The sequence below is a fragment of the Aythya fuligula genome, chromosome 22 (assembly GCF_009819795.1).
Source record: "Aythya fuligula isolate bAytFul2 chromosome 22, bAytFul2.pri, whole genome shotgun sequence".
Classification (NCBI taxonomy): Eukaryota; Metazoa; Chordata; class Aves; order Anseriformes; family Anatidae; genus Aythya; species Aythya fuligula.
Genome location: NC_045580.1, coordinates 2,054,430 through 2,071,694, shown reverse-complemented (window position 1 = coordinate 2,071,694; position 17,265 = coordinate 2,054,430). Strand labels below are relative to the sequence as shown.

Here is a 17,265-nt window from a genome sequence, read left to right as displayed (position 1 = left end):
ACCACGGAGCCAAACGCCCCGGGGCACCTCCTGCCTTGCAGGCATTCCCCATAGCAAAGCCCTGGTGCTTTCCAGCCCTGTCCAGAGGGGACCTAATCGAAGGGACCCATAGGGAAAACCGGGGGGAGGACGTGGCCACCTCTGGCACCCCTCGGGGGTAATTTGCCCCATGGCGGGGGGAGAAGCGGCTGCAAGAGCCCGGCGGGGACAGGACCCTGCACCCCCTGCTGCAGGGGCGAGCAGGATCAGGCCCCGGCTGCGGGCGGGCAGCGGCTGGGCCGAAGGGGTTAACGCTGGGAGAGTAACAGGCTGGAGTTGACACTTGGAGGCAGGCGGGGCTCCCGGCGCCTGATTGGCCTCAAACCCCATCCAAAAGTGCTTTTTTTTTTTGTTTCTGCTTCTTCTTCTTTTTTTTTTTTCTCTTTCACTTCTCCTCCTCCCCCAGCCTCTGGCTGGCAGGGGAGGGGAGCGGGGAACAGCGAGAGATCAAAAATAAACCTCTTATGTCAAAGCCGGGGGGAGAAAGTATAAATACAGCGGGCTCCGCAGCCGCCGCGGAGCAGCCGTCGCGGGGCCGGGCAGCGGGAGCCCGGCGGGGCCGGGCCATGGGGCGGCGGGCGCTGCTGGCCGGCCGGGCCCCGCTCCACCTGCTGCTGCTGTGCCACGCCTGGGCGCTGCCTCCGCCGCCCCGCGAGGCTCAGCCTCCGCCGGCCCGGGAGGCTCAGCCGGTGCTGCCCGCCCGCCTGCCCGCCCCGTCGGGGCAGCTGGCGCTGCGGCTGGCCGCCTTCGGGCGCGCCGTGGTGCTTCGCCTCCGGCCCGACGCCTCCTTCCTCGCCCCTCGCCTCCGCCTGCAGCGCCTGGGAGGAGGTCGGAGGCCGCCGGGCCGCGCCTCGCCCCGCCGGGGCTGCTTCTACGCGGGCACCGTCGAGGGGCGCCCCGATGCCCCCGCCGCGCTCAGCCGCTGCGGGCCGGCCGCCGGGCTCCGCGCCGCCTTCCTGCTCGACGGGGCGGCCTACGAGCTGCTGCCGCTCGGGACGCCCGCTCCCGGCCCTCCCTGGCGCCGCTTGCACCGCCTCCAGCGCCGCGCCGCCCCGACGGCCGCCCCGACGGCGGCCCGGCCCCGGCCCCCGGCAGCCGCCGGTCCCGCGGAGCCGCTCCGGAGGCCCCGGCGCTTCGTCTCCGAGGCGCGCTACGTGGAGACGCTGCTGGTGGCCGACGCCTCCATGGTGCGCTTCTACGGGGAGGACGTGGAGGTAAGGGCTGGAGCTGGCCCCCGGCCCCATCCCCGGCCCCATCCCCCTGTGTCCCTTCCTTTCTCCATCCCCACCACCTCCCCTTCCCTCCTGTCCCCATCCCTCTGTCCCCCCCCAGCCCCTCATCGCTCCCCGGTGTCCCCACCCGTGCCATGTCCCGCTCCCACTCGCCCCCCTGTTGCTCCCAAGGCACGGAGGAGTGCCCAGCACGGTGGGGAGCCCGTGTGCCCCCCACCCGATGCTGCACCCCGGGGTCCTCGGGGGGTCTGGAGCCACCAAGGGGTGGCCCCTTCCCACCCCGGAGCCTGGTGGGGCAGGGACAGGCAGGGACTGCCGGCGGTGGGCTGGGGACCTGCGCTCTGTCCCCACCCTTGCTTGCTCTGTAAGAGCCAAAAGTCCCTGGGCAAAGGCTGCAGGGGAGTTCAGCTGGTGCTGGGGACCCTTTTCAGAGCCAGCACCCACCCCATACATCTGCCCAGGCTGCACACTGCAGTGTCCCTCGTGCCCAGTGTCCCCACTTCTCTCTGTAGGGACAGAGCTGTGCTGCAACGGGCTGGGCAGCAAATGGCACGGTAACAGCCCCGCTCCCGAGCCACCTGTTAGCAGCCCAGCAGATGCACAGCGCTGCTTTTTCCCCACGCCACCGCTGCCAGAAGCGTTCCCTGCCTGGACACGCTGCCCCCAGCCAGGAACCGCAGAGACCCCCACAGCGGGACGGGGTGGGGACGTAGCCCCCTGGTGCCAGGGAGCTTGAGCCCAGGAAATGCCAGTGCAACTGCAAATGTGATAAGGACAGGGCTAATCCCTCGGGTCTGGTGTGCACTTCCCATCGCAGAGGGGCTCTCGGCAGCACCGGTTGCTGATTTTTGCGGACCTCCTCCCAGTGCCTCAGTTTCCCCAGCTCTTGCATGGGGGAAATTTTCCCAAGCGTTGTCCTGTGCTGCACCCCGCTTGCCTGCACGTGCTCCCCTGCTCCTGGCAGGGAAGGTTTGTTTGGGTCCCTGGGTCCAAATCCGGGCTGGCACGATCTGAAATCCCCGGGGCTTTGCAAGTGACAGGCGTGCACCGAAAGTGCTCGTCCTGTGCTGTGGCTGGCAGGGTGCAGGGCTGATGGAGGAGAGCTTGGTGTGAGTGAGTGCCTGAAACCTGCACTTTGGCAACTTGGCTTTGCCACTTCTACCCGCTTTGTCCTTTTTTCTGCTGGCTTCGTCCAGCTTCTCCACTCCTAATAAAGCAGTGTTTTAATTCCAGCCCTGCTCAGGCAGTGCCTGACCTTGAGAAATGCTGAGCCCTGGTGCTCCAGCTGATTTCAGCTGTTGTTCTGGGTGTTCAGCATCACTCAGGCTTCGATCTTTGCTTGCTTTTGCTCACATAGCCCCAAGCTGGGCCGGCAGGAACTCCAGAGGGCTCAGTCTGCAGATAGCAGGGGATTAAGGAGCAATGGATGCTGCACTTGGAGACAGCTCCCCCGAGCTTTCAGCAGGAAGAACAGTTTTGCAGTGGAGTAACCTGAACCTTTAAGCAACAGGCAAATAAATGGTAGTGCAAATGACTCCCAGTAGTATGAAACTGGTCCCAGATCCCCCACAAGGACAGGAAAAATAACATTTTGCATCTTCCTTCTGTAGCTAGGTGGGCACAGGAAGATTTTAAAGCAGCACCCAGGGGTCTGCAACCTGCTACAGCTAAGCTGATAGATTTTTGGGTGGGAATCCTGATGATGCCCAGCTTCAGATGGGGAAAAAATAACAGCCCTGTGGGCACATCACTGCCATGGTAGGTCTTGAAGGCAAAAGGCTGCTGAGCTGCAAGGGGCTGAAATGCTGGAACCAAGCCCTGTCTCTGCTGGGAGAGCCCTGGAGCATGAGCGATGCTGCAGGGCAGATGCATGGCAGCTCCCCCCTTAATTACTTTAATAATTAGTTTCTGGTCTGCTCTGCTCCTATTTTACTGTCTCCTCTTTGTCCTGAAGAGGAGTATCTTTGCAGCATCTCTTAGGGTGTTTCCTGATGGAAAGCAAGCTTTTAGAGATCTCACTTAGGATGAACAGGGCAATAACATTTAAGTACTTGGGAGAAAACTTCAGCCAGCTCTTGTGGCAGCTGCTACACTTAGAGCATTTTCCCCTCCAAGTGTAGCAGTAAAAAGCAGCCAACAAACACCTGCTCTATTTCTGTCTCAGCAACACAAATACAGGGAGAAGTTCCCAGCTCAGAGACCCAATAGCCTGCTTGCTTCTCCCTAAGGACCTAGGTTTTGGGAGCCAAAAAAGTGATGGCTCCCTTGTGCCAGTGAGCTCTCAAGGAGATGCCCAGGCAGCTGCGATGTTGAGTCAGAAGAAGCCATATTTACATAGTGACTTTTCTTCCCGTAACCACACTTTAATTACTAAATATTTATTAAAGGCCACAAGCATTGTTTGTATTCCCAGTTACTTTCTTGCATAAGCTGCAAGAGATCAAGCAGAAGATAGTCACCATGAGATGCATTCAAGCATTGCAAATTATAATCAATGTCATGCTGTTATTAGGGAAATGCTATTAGTGATTTATTTTTAATCAATCTGTGCCATGGATTGAGCCATTATAATTCAGCTGTTAACCCAATTTAGATAACAAGAGCTTAATTCTGCTTCCATCAATGCTCATGTAAACCGGGAGGAAATTATGAAGTGAGAGCAAAACCAGGCCTGGGATTTAGGGATTTAATCCTCCTTCTGGGTTGATGACTGCAGGGGATAGGGGGTCTGGGGGGCATCAGCAGCAGGGCAGTGCTGGGCTCTACCACCTGTGAGCACCCAGCAGGTCGTGGAGGACTTTGTGGGATGTGAGTTGTGGTGAACAGAAAGTGCTCCCCTATATAGAGACGGGTGCAAGGCCCCAGGATGGATGCAGAAATTATTCTTTGTGTTTTCATGTAGAGAACCCAAGATAATTTCTGAAGGGGGGAAGACTGTGTATCCCTAGCAGAATTAAGTGGGGTTCTTGGTTATGGAAAACTGAGGCAGGAGATGGTGCAGGGCTTAATTCCTCTGACGTGCTGAAGGCTGCACACCACGCAGGCTGCACTTGGAGCAGTGCTCAGCAATGCCCAGGGTCTGTCTGCAACCCCAAAAGCAGCAGGCAGCCACAGAAACTGGCTGCAACATCCCCAGCCAGTTGGCAGCAGAATGAGATCACTGCAGTGGGATTTCTGCCCCCAAGAGACCAGGGATGAGACGCATTTCCAAGCCTTCCTCAGCAGACAGGATGGCTGCTCTCTGCTTTTCTTTCCCTCTTCATTGATGCAAGGAGCCCGTATCCATTGCCTCCAAGAGCTGGCACATGAAGGCAGCGACCGAGGACCACAGCAAAATGAGGTTGGGCTGATTAAGCTGGGATTCCTCTCCTGACTTTTGTGGTTTTTCCGGGCAGATTTATGAGGTATTATGAGTGCTGTTGCAATTCCTCCCCTGTAAGACCAGCTGGGTGCTGGAGTGTGTGGCCCCGTGCATGACATGGGGCATCTCTGACCTGCACCCAGGCACTGCCAGGGTCCTGCTGCCACCCCTGGTGCTCAGGCCAGCTGTCAGAGTGACCCAGAGGTAAAACTAAAGCCACCCCAAGTCTCAGTTTCCCTTGTGTCCAGCTCTTAAGCTTGTTTATGATACTTTGCAGCTTGAGCCTTGGAGCTCGCTTAATCCCTTGACAAAAGGAGCCGACCCCTCCTGAGCCGATCCCAAGGGATGGGATTAACAGGGATTTTTGCAAAGCAAAAGGCAACCTGCACCAATCCTGCCAACCACCAGCACCGCCTGCATTTCCCCAGACCCAGGTGCAAGGGGCTGGAGGATCCCTGGCACGCGGCTGCGCGGGGCAGGAAGAGCGCGCCCCCCGAGCATCCCCTTGGCAGATGTGCTGCTCTTCTCCGCCTGCCTCCTCCTCGTAATGTTAAACAGCTGCCGAGCCTCAGCCCTGCTGCTGAGTGCCGATTATAAAGGGCTTTGGTATGAAAGGCACGGTGCAAAGGGAGCCCTGTTCGCGGGCTGCCCCCCGCAGCCCCTCGGGGACACAGTTTGCTCTTTGCTGGCCCATGCAGCGGTGCTGCCGTGCCTCCGTGTCCCCAGCCTGACAAGGGACAGCTGCTTCTCTCACGGGACAGCCCCAAATATCCAGTAGGGAGGGGAAAAACGGGTGGGAGAGGAGGAAAAACAAGGGAGAAGTGGGACAGGGATGGGGCAACCAGGTGCAGCTGGGGTGTGGGTGTTCCCCTCGTCCCCAGCTCACCCCCCATTTCACTTGGCTGCCACCACTGATTTTACAGGGCACCCAGGCAGATGTTTTGGGCGGCAGGCTGAGATGTGTTTTCACCAGTTGTTTTCGAAAGCTGGGCAGCCCTCACATCTGACCCTGTGTTTTCTTCCTTCCATCTGTCCGCTCTCCAGAAATCTCAGCGTTTTTCTTCTCTCCCCCTGCAGAAATGCTGGCTTCTAGGGAGAAGGGAGGGGAGGAAAAAAAAAAAAAAAAAAAAAAAAAGCAACCTTATGAACAAACAAACAAACCTACAGCCCCAGAGCAGGTCAAGCACAGTTGGTCTCCACGGGTGTTTTTCTCCAGCACGAGCTGGGGAGCGTGTGGGGGGAGGTGAGCCGTGCCGGGGGCTGCACCCTGCCATCCTCCTGCACTGGGTGGGACCACGACATTAGATCATCATGCACATACCACAGCAATAGTGTCGGTCTAAGCCTGGTTTCTCCTCCCCCAAGTCGTACCCCCCCCCAAAAAAAAAAAAAATAAAAAGAATAATTTTTAAAAACAGTTTGGGGATCTCTGCAGACTTCAGCTTCCAAGTGCTTCCTTTGAAGATGAACATAAGTAGAGATTTTGCAAGAGCCTGTATCAGAAAGCGCAATCCTTCGGCATTGGCACGTTGCAAGCAATCACTCCAGTTCTCTGTGCTCCAACTTATTTATTTTTTTCATTGCTGAGCCTCTTCGCCGCACGTACTGCTTGCCGCTGGCAGTCCCGTGACCTGTAACCACGTCAGGCAGCTGCCTGGGTAAGAGCTGCGTTGTCCCCCCCAGGATCGAGTCCCCCGTGGGTCTAGATAAATAGTTTTCTCCTTGCAAAGTGGCCACTGTGCAGTTTGCCCGAGCAGGGTTCCTTCTCCCTGGGCACAGCAGCAGTGCCGGTGGTGCACGCGTGCGGCTTGCTCGGGGCTTGGGTAGCAAATGGCAATGTCAGGGCTGGGGTAGGAAATGGCTGTGCTGCAGCAGGAGAAGTATCAGAGCTGTGGCATGGGCACTCTGGGGGGAAAATGGTTGGATTTGGTCTTCTTGGAAGCAAAATGAGCCAGGCTGTAGAGACCCTTGTGCTGCCTCTGCAGTGCAAGTGGGGCAGAGGAGGGATGCTCCCGCGATCCATGGGGGCTGGCACCTCGAGGGACTGTTTTTCCAGCTGTATTTACCAGCTGGACAGAAATCCTGCCATGATCTCCAAGGGCGCTGGCTGGAAATTGCAGCAGCACCTTGCAAGGAGACAGAAATCAGCCCACGAGCTGTGTTCCCTCCTAGGTGGCTCATCCAGCCTCCTTGCAAAGGCACAGGGAGGATGCGAGGAGTGGGATTCAACTCATCTGCGGTCAATTGTTGGCCGAAAGAGCAAAGTCAGCCTCTCCTGAGCTCTGGGGACTCCATACCTCATTTTTAGCCCCAGCTCCAAGCCCTTGGCCAAAGCAAGGAGGGATGCAGGTGGGCTGCTGCTCTCCCCAGAGCAGTTGGGGTCCTGCATTGGGCCACCCGAAACCCAGCGAGCTCCTGCACAGTCCAAGGACGGGTATAAATAGACACCAGATGGTGGAACAAGTGAATTTGACCTTTTAATCTGTGCTAAATAGCCGTTTGTTTGGTTCACTTTCCATTTTTCCATCTCTTTCTGCCGCTTTGCAGATGGAGGGCAGGCAGAAGGATGTTTTCCAAGCCCCCACATTCCCACTGCTGGAATAGTGTCTTGGCTGGGCATAGCCCCACAGTCATATCCTAGGGCTCTGAGAGCTCCCAGGTAAAAAATACAGACTGGTGAGAAACCTGGAAGGGGATGGACAGGGATGGGGCAGGATTTGCTTCAAGGTGCTGGATGATCCCTTGATTTTTCAGACCTCTTAGAGTGCTTGAGCAGGAACGATGGCATTAAGGTTAGCTTCTGTGTCCCAGGCATGTTTTGTGGTGCACGTATCGACCTTAAGACCACCACAGAGAGAAAACCTCCCCGCACTGCTGTTGGGAAAAAGTTGCCCCTTTTTCTCGTATCGTCCTCTCAGTGGGTGGCGATGCCGCCTGGTTGTGCAGGAGCACTCTGGATGCAAAGGAAACGGGAGGCTGTGGACCTGCAGAGCATCCTCCTAGGTCCTCCCAGGGGTAATTTTAGGAAGGCTTTGTGCTATTTTTAGGTAGGTTCCCAATGGACTTCCCCATGGGACAAACAATCCCCCCGTCCCCTGGAGCAAGTGGCTGCACTCACAGGGACCTCCTCTGCGTTTCTGGCCTCGGTGTTGACTTCTCCATGACATTCACTGCGTGTTTTGGCCCAGGACATGAGTCAGACATGAGGGGCTCCCGCCGGCTCCGTGGGCTGGCGGTGCCGTGGCAGGGCGACCCGTCTGGGGCCGGGAGAAGCCACTTTCTCTTTCCCAACACTCGCATGTTGTGTAATAACCGCATATTTTTCCCCTGACTCCGGGTCTGTGAACGGGTGCCAAGCAGAAGAGGAATGTCGATGCTCCGATAAGATGTTTACATCAGCCTAAACGTTGCTGGCGCACTTGACATATGAAGTAACCACCGGCTGTCCCGGCCGCCGAGCCGGGGATGCTGCTGGGAGAAGCCCCGGGGTGGGAGCGAGCCCCATTCACGAGCAGGGACCGCGGTGGGAAGGAGCTGCACGTGGCTCGGACGCATGGGCCACAGCCAGAGAACATGTTCAAGGAGTAATAGTGCCGAGTGTCATGGGCAGAAAGCGTGGTTTGTGGCTGGGGACATTGGGTTCGGGCCCTGCTGACCGGCGCAGGCAGGAATTTTGCGGCAGCGGGAGGGAAATTTGCAGCAGCAGCGGCTGTGCACGCACGGCAGCCCCTGCCCCAGGGAGACGAGGGCAGGGTTAATGCCGTGGGAATATGCAGGAGCACTGGTCAGGACACGTGAGGCTTTCCCAGAGCGTCCCTGGGTGCAAAGGGTTCGTGGCATGTGACAGACGGCAGCTGGAGATGGGGACAAGGCAATGACCACGGGGTGGGATCGTCCTGCCCGTAACCTGCCGTGTCCTTCCCGCTGGCACAGGGTGCACAGCGCCGTGTACCGGGAAGGCAGCGCCTCGTCCGCCAGCCCAGGTGGTTGCGTGACTCCACAGGGACGTGGTAGGCTTCATAAACGGGGCTGATTTCTCATTTCCTAGCAAAACCGAGTCTTCCCGCGCAGATGTGAGCTACACCACGCACCCCTGCGGGTGAGGTTTCACCAGGGCTTTTCCCATCCCTCTCCATCCCTGCAGAACCACGTCCTGACCCTGATGTCCATGGCAGCCCGCATCTACAAGCACCCCAGCCTGAAGAACGCCATCAACCTGGTGGTGGTGAAGGTGCTGGTGGTGGACGACGAGGCAGCGGGGCCGGAGGTGTCCGACAACGGCGGCCTCACCCTGCGCAACTTCTGCAGCTGGCAGCAGCAGTTCAATCCCCTGAGCGACCGGCACCCCGAGCACTACGACACCGCCATCCTGCTCACCAGACAGGTCTGCAGGGACCCCTGGCACGGGCTGGGGGGAGAGGAGGCATCGAGGTGGCCCTGGAGGGAGAGGAGAGCATGGGATGGAGCTCCCAGTGGGGATGAGCTGAGAAGATTTGGGGTCGGTGCTCTCTGGGCACTGAGTTTTGGGTTTCACCATCCTCACCCTCTTGGTGCTGCCTTCTGACAGGATTTCTGCGGGCACCAGAGCTGCGACACGCTGGGGGTGGCGGATATTGGCACCATGTGTGACCGCAACAAAAGCTGCTCGGTGATTGAGGATGAGGGTCTGCAGGCAGCCTACACCCTGGCTCATGAACTGGGTAATGTACAGCCTCTGGTGTTTTTTCTGTTTTGTTTTTTTGTGTGTGTGTGTTTTTTATTGCTTTCTGCCCAGCACTGGCATCTCCACTCTGGGTACCAGCTGCAAAGCCTGCAGTGGTACTGGGGGGGCTTCAGGCACCAGCAGGGGCCGGTTTATGTGAGCAAACATATTTACAAGTGCCAGAGCTGGTAGAAATGGGTGCGTTTGTCTGGTGTAACTAAGCTGTGATTAGCTACGGCATAGGACCAGGAGCTTCTCACCCTTGTGTTGCTCCTAGAGATCTGCTAATTTGGGTTGTTTTCCCCAACATTTCATACATCATTGCGTTACAGCGAGCAAGCATTTTGTTTATTGCTCCTGATTTATGGAAGCAAATAGCATTCACAGCCCTAGGAAATGGCAGGTAACTCACAGAGGCACTCCCTGCTCCCCAGGCCACGTGCTCAGCATGCCCCACGACGACTCCAAGACCTGCGAGCGGCTCTTTGGGCCCCTCGGCAAGCACCACATGATGGCCCCGCTTTTTGTCCACCTGAACAAGAGCCAGCCGTGGTCACCCTGCAGTGCCATGTACCTCACCGAGTTCCTGGACGGCGGGCACGGTAAGGCTCAGCAGCGTTTCCCTTGATTGCTCGGGCTCTTTGCAAGCCCTGGAGGGGTTCGTGGGGTGAAGGTAACTCAACCAGACAACAGGCTGATGCTCTGGTCACCTTCTCGGTGCCACCTGTGGTGTTAAGATGCATCTCCAGCCTAATTCTTGCACCTTCTTCCTGCTTCCAGGCGACTGCCTGCTCGACGCCCCGGCCAAAGCCCTCTCCCTGCCCGCCGAGCTGCCCGGCCAAGGAGCCCTCTACAGCCTGGACCAGCAGTGCCAGCAGATCTTTGGCAAGGACTTCCAGCACTGCCCCAACACCACAGAGGAGGATATCTGTGCCCAGCTGTGGTGCAGGATGGGCACCGGGGAGCCGCTGTGCCACACCAAGAACGGCAGCCTGCCCTGGGCTGATGGCACCCCCTGCAAGGGCAGCGGGCTGTGCTGGGATGGTGCCTGCCTGCCCCGGGACGCGCTCCAGCCCCAGGTACTGGCACAGTTCATTGGGATGTGGGGCTGACGGGCTGGGATGTGGATTTCTGGGGTTCCCAAACCCTCATCCTGCAGTCTCCAGGAGCATATTGGGGTTTGCTGGGTTTATATTTTGGATATCTCCTCCGACAGCACTGTGCTTTTTGCTGGTTTGTGTTAGATGTGCACTGCTGTGTGTTCACCAGGCTGGTCCTAACCAGAGCGAGCAGCCAGCAGCTCTGCAATTAACTCTGATTAAACTGATTTATTTATTTTTTTTTCCGGGGGGTATTAGCAGCGATTTCTGAGCCAGCCAACAAAGCGCCAACTTCCAGCACGCGAACTCGTGGAAGCCGGCAGCAACTTCACGCAAAGCATGTGCTTAAGTGCTTTGCTGGACCAGGGCCCCGCTTAGCGGCACGGGGAGAGGAGCTGGGGGCGGACAGGGGGAATTTTTGTGCCTCCTCCACTCTCTCAGCCCCTTGTGGCCTCTTGCAGCCGGCGGTGGACGGCGACTGGGGCCCGTGGAGCCCCTGGGGCCCCTGCTCGAGGACGTGTGGTGGCGGCGTGCAGTTCTCCCACCGCCACTGCGACCACCCCCGGCCCCAGCACGGCGGCAGGTACTGCGAGGGGCAGCGCACCCGCTACCAGTCGTGTCACACTGACGAGTGCCCGCAGGACGGTAAGCCACCTGGCAGCTCATCCACTCCCCTCTCCTTTTCTCTGCAGTCCATCAGAGGCAGTTTTGGGCAAAAGCTGTCTGCTGCAGCTGTGCTCCCACCATCCTCGGGTCTGTCCTGCATCTCCGCGATGTCAGAGGAGGATGGTGGTTCCTGCCTCCCAGCATGGGGCTTTGGGGTCATGTTTTTGCCTTTCCTTCCAGGCAAGAGCTTTCGGGAGCAGCAGTGTGAGAAGTACAACAGCTACAACTTCACCGACCTGGATGGGAACCGGCTGGAGTGGGTCCCCAAGTACGCCGGGGTGTCCCCTCGGGACCGCTGCAAGCTCTTTTGCCGAGCCAGGGGAAGGAGCGAATTTAAAGTCTTTGAGGCCAAAGTAAGGTGTCTCGTGATGGCAAATCCCAACGCCCATCCCTACCCTGAGTCAGAGCAAATCCCTGCAGGCAGCTGTGCCCTGACTGCCCCTCATTGCCCTTTCTTCCCCAGGTGATCGACGGGACGCTGTGTGGTCCGGAGACCCTCTCCATCTGTGTGCACGGGCAGTGCATCAAGGCCGGCTGCGATCACATCGTCGGGTCCTCCAAAAAGCTGGACAAATGCGGGGTGTGCGGCGGCAATGGCTCGACTTGCAGGAAAATATCCGGCTCGCTCAACAGATCCAAGTAAGGCTCAGGGGAGAGCGGGTCCGCAGAGAGGGGCTGGGGGAGAAGAGCAGTGCCAGGCCGTCGGAAGGGAGCAGAGACGCGTTTGTTCGTCTCGAGGCTGCGATTGGAAAAGCTGCTCTCACTCCGCAGAGCTCCTGACCCGGCAACATCTGGCCGGGGAGCTTTGCTCGCTCCATCCCTCGCAGCCAGTCCCGGAGCGCTGGGCAGATGTTCACAAAAGCCCAGCGTCTGCGTAAGCGCTTCCTACGCTCGCCACAGAGGAAACGAGACCAGGCCCGGGCTTATCAAAGAGCCAAGGCAGCATTTCCACGGCCGGGCTCCTGCCTGGATCCCCTGCCCCTGGTCCCCACCCCTGGTTCTGGGGGTGTCTCTGCATGGAGCGGGGGTGCTGCATGGGACCTGGCTTACGGTGCTGGCTCTGGAAGCTGCCATGATGCAGAAGGGTAAATTGAATATTTTGGGCTTTTGAGTGTTTCGCCCTCAAGCAGCAAAACCAGAGTGGGCCTGTTTCTGCCTCTCACTGCTGGGAAACAGCATGAGGTTTAGGAAATCTTTCTTCCATTCTGTTGCTGGACCAGGAATATTGGGAAACCTCCAAAGCTATGTAAAGACGTTTTGCTCTCTGCACCCAAAGCGTTGCACCCAGCTGCAGACTGCATCTGCAGACTTAAGGAGCCACCAGGGTTTGCAGCCCTGCAGACACAGGCTGAGCTCATCCCCAGACTCCAGGGCTTCGCTGCCTTTCCTTTGGGGCTGCATTCTGCAGGGGGAACTTGTTTCCTAAAACCAGAGCTGGTGCTGACACCCCATCTGGGAAAAAAGTCATCGTCCTGAGGAGTTTACAACAGGAATCACTCCGCAGTGCAGGGAGCCTGTTCGGGACACATTTTGAGGGCTGATTCAGGATATAAATAGCTCAACAATTTCTCCCTGGCTTGGGGTGAGGTTTGGTCCCAGGACGTGGGCTTTGAGGCAGCTGCTTCCCTCGCCCAAGATGCTTTGTCAGGAGCTGGAGTTAATGTGTCCCACGGAGGCTTTGCTGAACAGATAGCAACAAAAGCCCAGCACATCCCATTCCATGTGGCGAGGTGACTCACTCAGTCAAATTAGATTTCCTAAATGGTTTCCTTCCAGGGAGCCAGATGAATGGAGCTTCCATTCTCCTATGAATTGTTTGTGGTTGACTAAGGAGAGATTAGCGTGGTAGTACGGCCAAGAAGAGATCCCATTAAGATCAGGGTTGTGGAGGCCAGGGCGACTGAGAGCAGAGTTTGACCCGAAGGCTTTGCTCCAAAATACTCCAACTGTAATTACCAACCGCAGCACCAACCTGGGGAGTGCACACGAGACCCCTGCTGGCCGCGTGGCACGGGGTGGCCCTTTTGGCACAGCTGCCAGGCGGTGTTAGAGCACAGCTGGCACTGGCACGGGTATTTTTTGCTGCCCTGGTTCTTGCTGCCTTCTAGAAAAGTCTTTCCAGTTCACACCAAGCCATCTGCAGCCTGAGATGGCTGTGCTTTTAACCGCTTGGCTCCTGTTTTCAGCAGTGACGTCTGGCCCCCCAGACCCACCCTGCAATGTGCCCACCTCTCCCCTGCCCTGCTGCGCCCTCAGCAGTGACAAAGTCACCAGGCACATCTGGCCTTTTTGTGCCAAATGCTGCGGCTGTTTCAAATGAAAGGGAGTGAGGGTAGCGTGAAAGTAACCGGAATTTCCTCCCGAGGCTGATCACTGTGATAATTCCTTTGATTGCGTTGCTCATTTTTGCATGTAATTTAGGGATTTCTTCCAGCCTGGCGCACATCTGGCACAGCCACAGAGCTCTGGGATACTGAGAGACGGCTTCAGAGCCCTGATCCCTCTTGGAAAATGTTATCCCCTGCATGGGCCTCCTCTCGACAGGCCCAGGAAAATAACCGTGTCCCTTTGCCCCACGCAGGTATGGCTACAACGACATCGTCACCATCCCTGCTGGGGCCACCAACATCGACATCAAGCAGCGCAGCCACCGCGGGGTCCGTCACGACGGGAACTACCTGGCCCTGAGGACCCTGGAGGGCAAGTACCTGCTGAACGGCGACTTTGCCATCTCGGCCATGGAGCAGGACATCCTCGTCAAGGGGACCATCCTGAAGTACAGCGGCTCCATGACGACCTTGGAGAGGCTGCAGAGCTTCCGGCAGCTCCCCGAGCCGCTGACCGTCCAGCTGCTGACCATCGCCAGCGAGGTCTTCCCACCCAAGGTCAAGTACACCTTCTTCATCCCCAAGGACGTCCCCTTCAGCAAGCAGAAGGGCAAAGAGAAGAAGTCGGCCAACGTCATCCGCCCGATGCTCACCTCCCAGTGGGTCCTGGGCGACTGGTCCGAGTGCTCCAAGACCTGCGGCTCGGGCTGGCAGAGGCGGACGGTGGACTGCCGGGACGTTGAGGGCCAACCTTCCTCCACCTGCGACCGAGCCCTCAAGCCCGAGGACATCAAGCCCTGCGGCGACATCCCCTGCCCGCTCTGGCGCCTGGGCCCTTGGTCCCCCTGCTCCCAGACATGCGGCGAGGGCGTGCGGACGCGCAACGCCTCCTGCATCCACTACACCGGCACCATCATCGCCCCGGAGAAATGCAGCTCCCCGGGGCCACCACCGGCCACTGCCACCTGCCTGCTGCGACAGTGCTGAGTGGGGATGGGATGGGATGGGGAGATGCTCCTGACCCCCAGGGACGGGGACACAGATGCCCTCAAGGACAATAGCCGCTGGTACCCCCGCGGTTCATCCCCCTCCATCAGCATCTACCTCAGAGGGGGGAATAACAGCGGCAAAAAGAGGAGGAATTGCTTCTTTTTTCCTTTCTGGCTGGCTGGGGCTGCGGGTCGAGGAGGGCTGGGGTGGGTGGTGCTGGTCTAGGATGTGATAAATTTGGGGTTTCTTTCCAAAAGCACCGCTGCGCGGGTCGGGCCAGGTCACTGTCCCCGCCATGCAGCAGCGTGGGTGTCTGAGCACAAGGAGCGTTTTATCAGCTGTGGTTTCAGCTGGAGATAACTCCCTCATTTGGCTGGAAGAGGGAATGAGCTGAGGGCTGGGCTAATCAGCTGTGGCAGCTTCTGCTGGATTTATAACCCAGGCGGTGACAAACCTCTGCCTCCAAACATCCCCAGCACCCGCGGTTGTTCCTTGAGCCGCAGCCCCACCAGGAATTCTCGTCTCCACGCCTCCATTTCCCCGGCTCCAAAACCAAGGCTTAATTACACCCGATCCCACTTGCAGGGTTGCCACAAGGATTAATTAAAGCTTCTGTAGTGCTCTGGCTGTGAAATGCCTATTGCTGTACCCCATTCCCCTCTGGAAGGGCCACTTGGCTGTGCCACCACCCCTCTCTTGTCTTCCTCGGCTCTGTGCGCTGCTTGCTCGCTTTATCAGCTGTGCTTTTAGTTGCAGAGATAATTTGCTCATCTGGCTTGCAGCAGGACCGAGCTGAGGCCATGCGTTAGGTGGGAGGCCAGGCTATGGGATCATCACGCTTCCTGCTGGATTTATCACCTCCAACACTGCAGCCCCCCCTTTCCCAAGCATCCCCAGGACACGCAGGTGCCGAGTGAGACCCAGCCTCTCCCACCCCACCGCAGTGACCGGTGCCACCGCTCAACCCTGATTTCCCAAGCCCGGGGTGCACGAGGATGCTCAGATCCAGCGTTTGGCTCCAGCCCTGCTTAATTTGGGACTGGAAGGTCTAAAACGGAGCCTCGCAGGGCTGGAGCTCCTCCTGCCCAGCAGGGACCGGCTGGGCCCCCTCTCCCAGCCCGGATGCCGTCTGGCCGCGGCGCAGATGCTGCTCACTCGCTGAACTTTCCCCTTTTGAAGCAGTCGCCTCTCGCTGGACATGTGTTGGCAGCAGCCGCTGCCTTGGGAGCTGGGCTGGAATCTGCAAATGTTTTGTCATGGACATCGTGCCGTGAGTGGATGTCTCAGCGTCCAGAGGCTCCTCTCTCTGTGCCCCTTGCTGCTTCCCTGCGGACGGCCAGGCATGCGTCTCCCCCTTGAATTCCTGGGGGAATGGCCTCTCCTGTCTGCCTTTTTCCCATGGCAGAGGGGAGAGGGAGAAAAGGGCTGGAAACCCCAACCTGGATTGAGGAGAGCGGCACATCCCCACAGCAAAAACACCCGGCTTTGCTCCTGCTGGCTGGCAGCAGCAGGAGGACTTGGATTCACTACATCTGTCTTTCCCCATCTGCAAAACGAAGCGGCCTCGTGGAGCTGCTTTTTGTCCAGGAGCTGCTCTGAGCACGGGGAATAAATACTGCTGCAAAACGAGAGGGCGCTTCTGCAAGAGGGGCTGGGGGGGTGGTAAGATATTTTCACCAGCTTGGAGGTGACCGAATGGCAGGTCCACCTTGCAAACCGTGCCTTTGGGAGAAGTTCTTTTTGCCCCCTTTCCTAGCAGACGGCCTGCCTTGTCTGCGAGGAGGCTCCGGTGTTATTCATGGTACAGAGATGTGACGCTGTGCTGAAGCTCTGCGGTAGCAGGGAGAGGGCTGAGGATTTTTTAGTCGACATTGACCTCTGGTTTTGGAGCAGGGAGTTCATCTAAGATGGTGTGAAACCTTCCCTGGTGCTGTGCCCACCGTGCAGGATGGGACTGGGAGCTGAGCCGCTGGCCAGAAGCCCGTCCCCTACCCTAGGTTCTGAAAGCAGGGACGTTCACCCCTTCGGTGGCTGACCCCTCTCAAAGCCAAGGGGAGTATAACCAGGGAGCAGAGGGCTGAGGGTTTGGGCTTGGCTCTTTTTTAGAAAAGAAAAAACAAAGGCCAGCTGCGGAGTTTGGATGCAGAGCTGCTTGGGCTACAGTTCAGACCTACCTTCGGGCAATGTTCTCTGTCTGCTAATTAATCTCCAGGAATTTAAGGCCTCTCGCTCTAACAAATAGCTGGATGCTAAAGTCATGTAGCCTTGCTGGGTTATTTTCTTTTCCCCTTTGCATCTGAGAGGGTTTCAGCTCAAAGGCGAGCATGTGTTTCCTCTCCAGCGTTGTAACCAGCATCCATTTAGGATGGGTCAGAAATTTCAGCCTGAGACGGTGCCAAGGAAAACGTCCGTATTTATCAACCCTGCACAGGAGTCTTGCACGCCAAGGGCCTCTTCCAGCTTCTCATATTAGCTGTGCAGCCTCTTAGCCAGAGCTTCCCCTATGCAAAAACCCCTCCGTGCTGCAGGCAAATCCCACACCGTGCCCTTTTTCCCCTGGCACCTCCCCAGGATGTCAAAGGAGCAACCGCAGGAGCGTGGCTGAAGGTGCACATCCGTGCAAGGGCAGGAGGCTCCTTGCAGAAAATGCACCCAGATTTGATCAAAATGCACCCATTTTTGATCTTTCCCTTGCTTTTCCAGCCAGGATGCTGATGGGGCCCTGCCTGGGGCTGGGGTGCAGGGTCTGGGTGAGGTGTGGGGTCTGACACGTGCTGTTCCCGTCCTGCCTTCCCGTAGAAACACGTAGCCTTTACGCTGATTAAGTCGAAGAGGTTATATATTAGGA

General features: G+C 57.8%; 1 protein-coding gene across 1 annotated transcript; it reads left to right on the top strand.

The window, feature by feature from the left end:
• The first annotated feature begins 605 nt into the window (after window positions 1–605).
• Window positions 606–14,414, top strand: ADAMTS8 (ADAM metallopeptidase with thrombospondin type 1 motif 8). The gene is made up of 9 exons (XM_032201918.1): window positions 606–1,253; window positions 8,777–9,016; window positions 9,200–9,332; window positions 9,769–9,936; window positions 10,115–10,413; window positions 10,896–11,079; window positions 11,281–11,453; window positions 11,564–11,739; window positions 13,682–14,414. The coding sequence occupies exons 1-9, from the start codon at window positions 606–608 to the stop codon at window positions 14,412–14,414; spliced, it is 2,754 nt and encodes a 917-aa protein (XP_032057809.1).
• The last annotated feature ends 2,851 nt before the right edge of the window (window positions 14,415–17,265 follow it).

What these genes read in the sequence shown, in the direction of transcription:
- ADAMTS8 (XM_032201918.1), top strand. Translation starts at nt 606, where the DNA reads ATGGGGCGGCGGGCGCTGCTGGCCGGCCGGGCCCCGCTCCACCTGCTG. An exon ending in CCATCCTGCTCACCAGACAG is followed by an intron (nt 9,017 to 9,199) that starts GTCTGCAGGGAC and finishes GCCTTCTGACAG; the next exon opens with GATTTCTGCGGGCACCAGAG. An exon ending in CACCCTGGCTCATGAACTGG is followed by an intron (nt 9,333 to 9,768) that starts GTAATGTACAGC and finishes CCTGCTCCCCAG; the next exon opens with GCCACGTGCTCAGCATGCCC.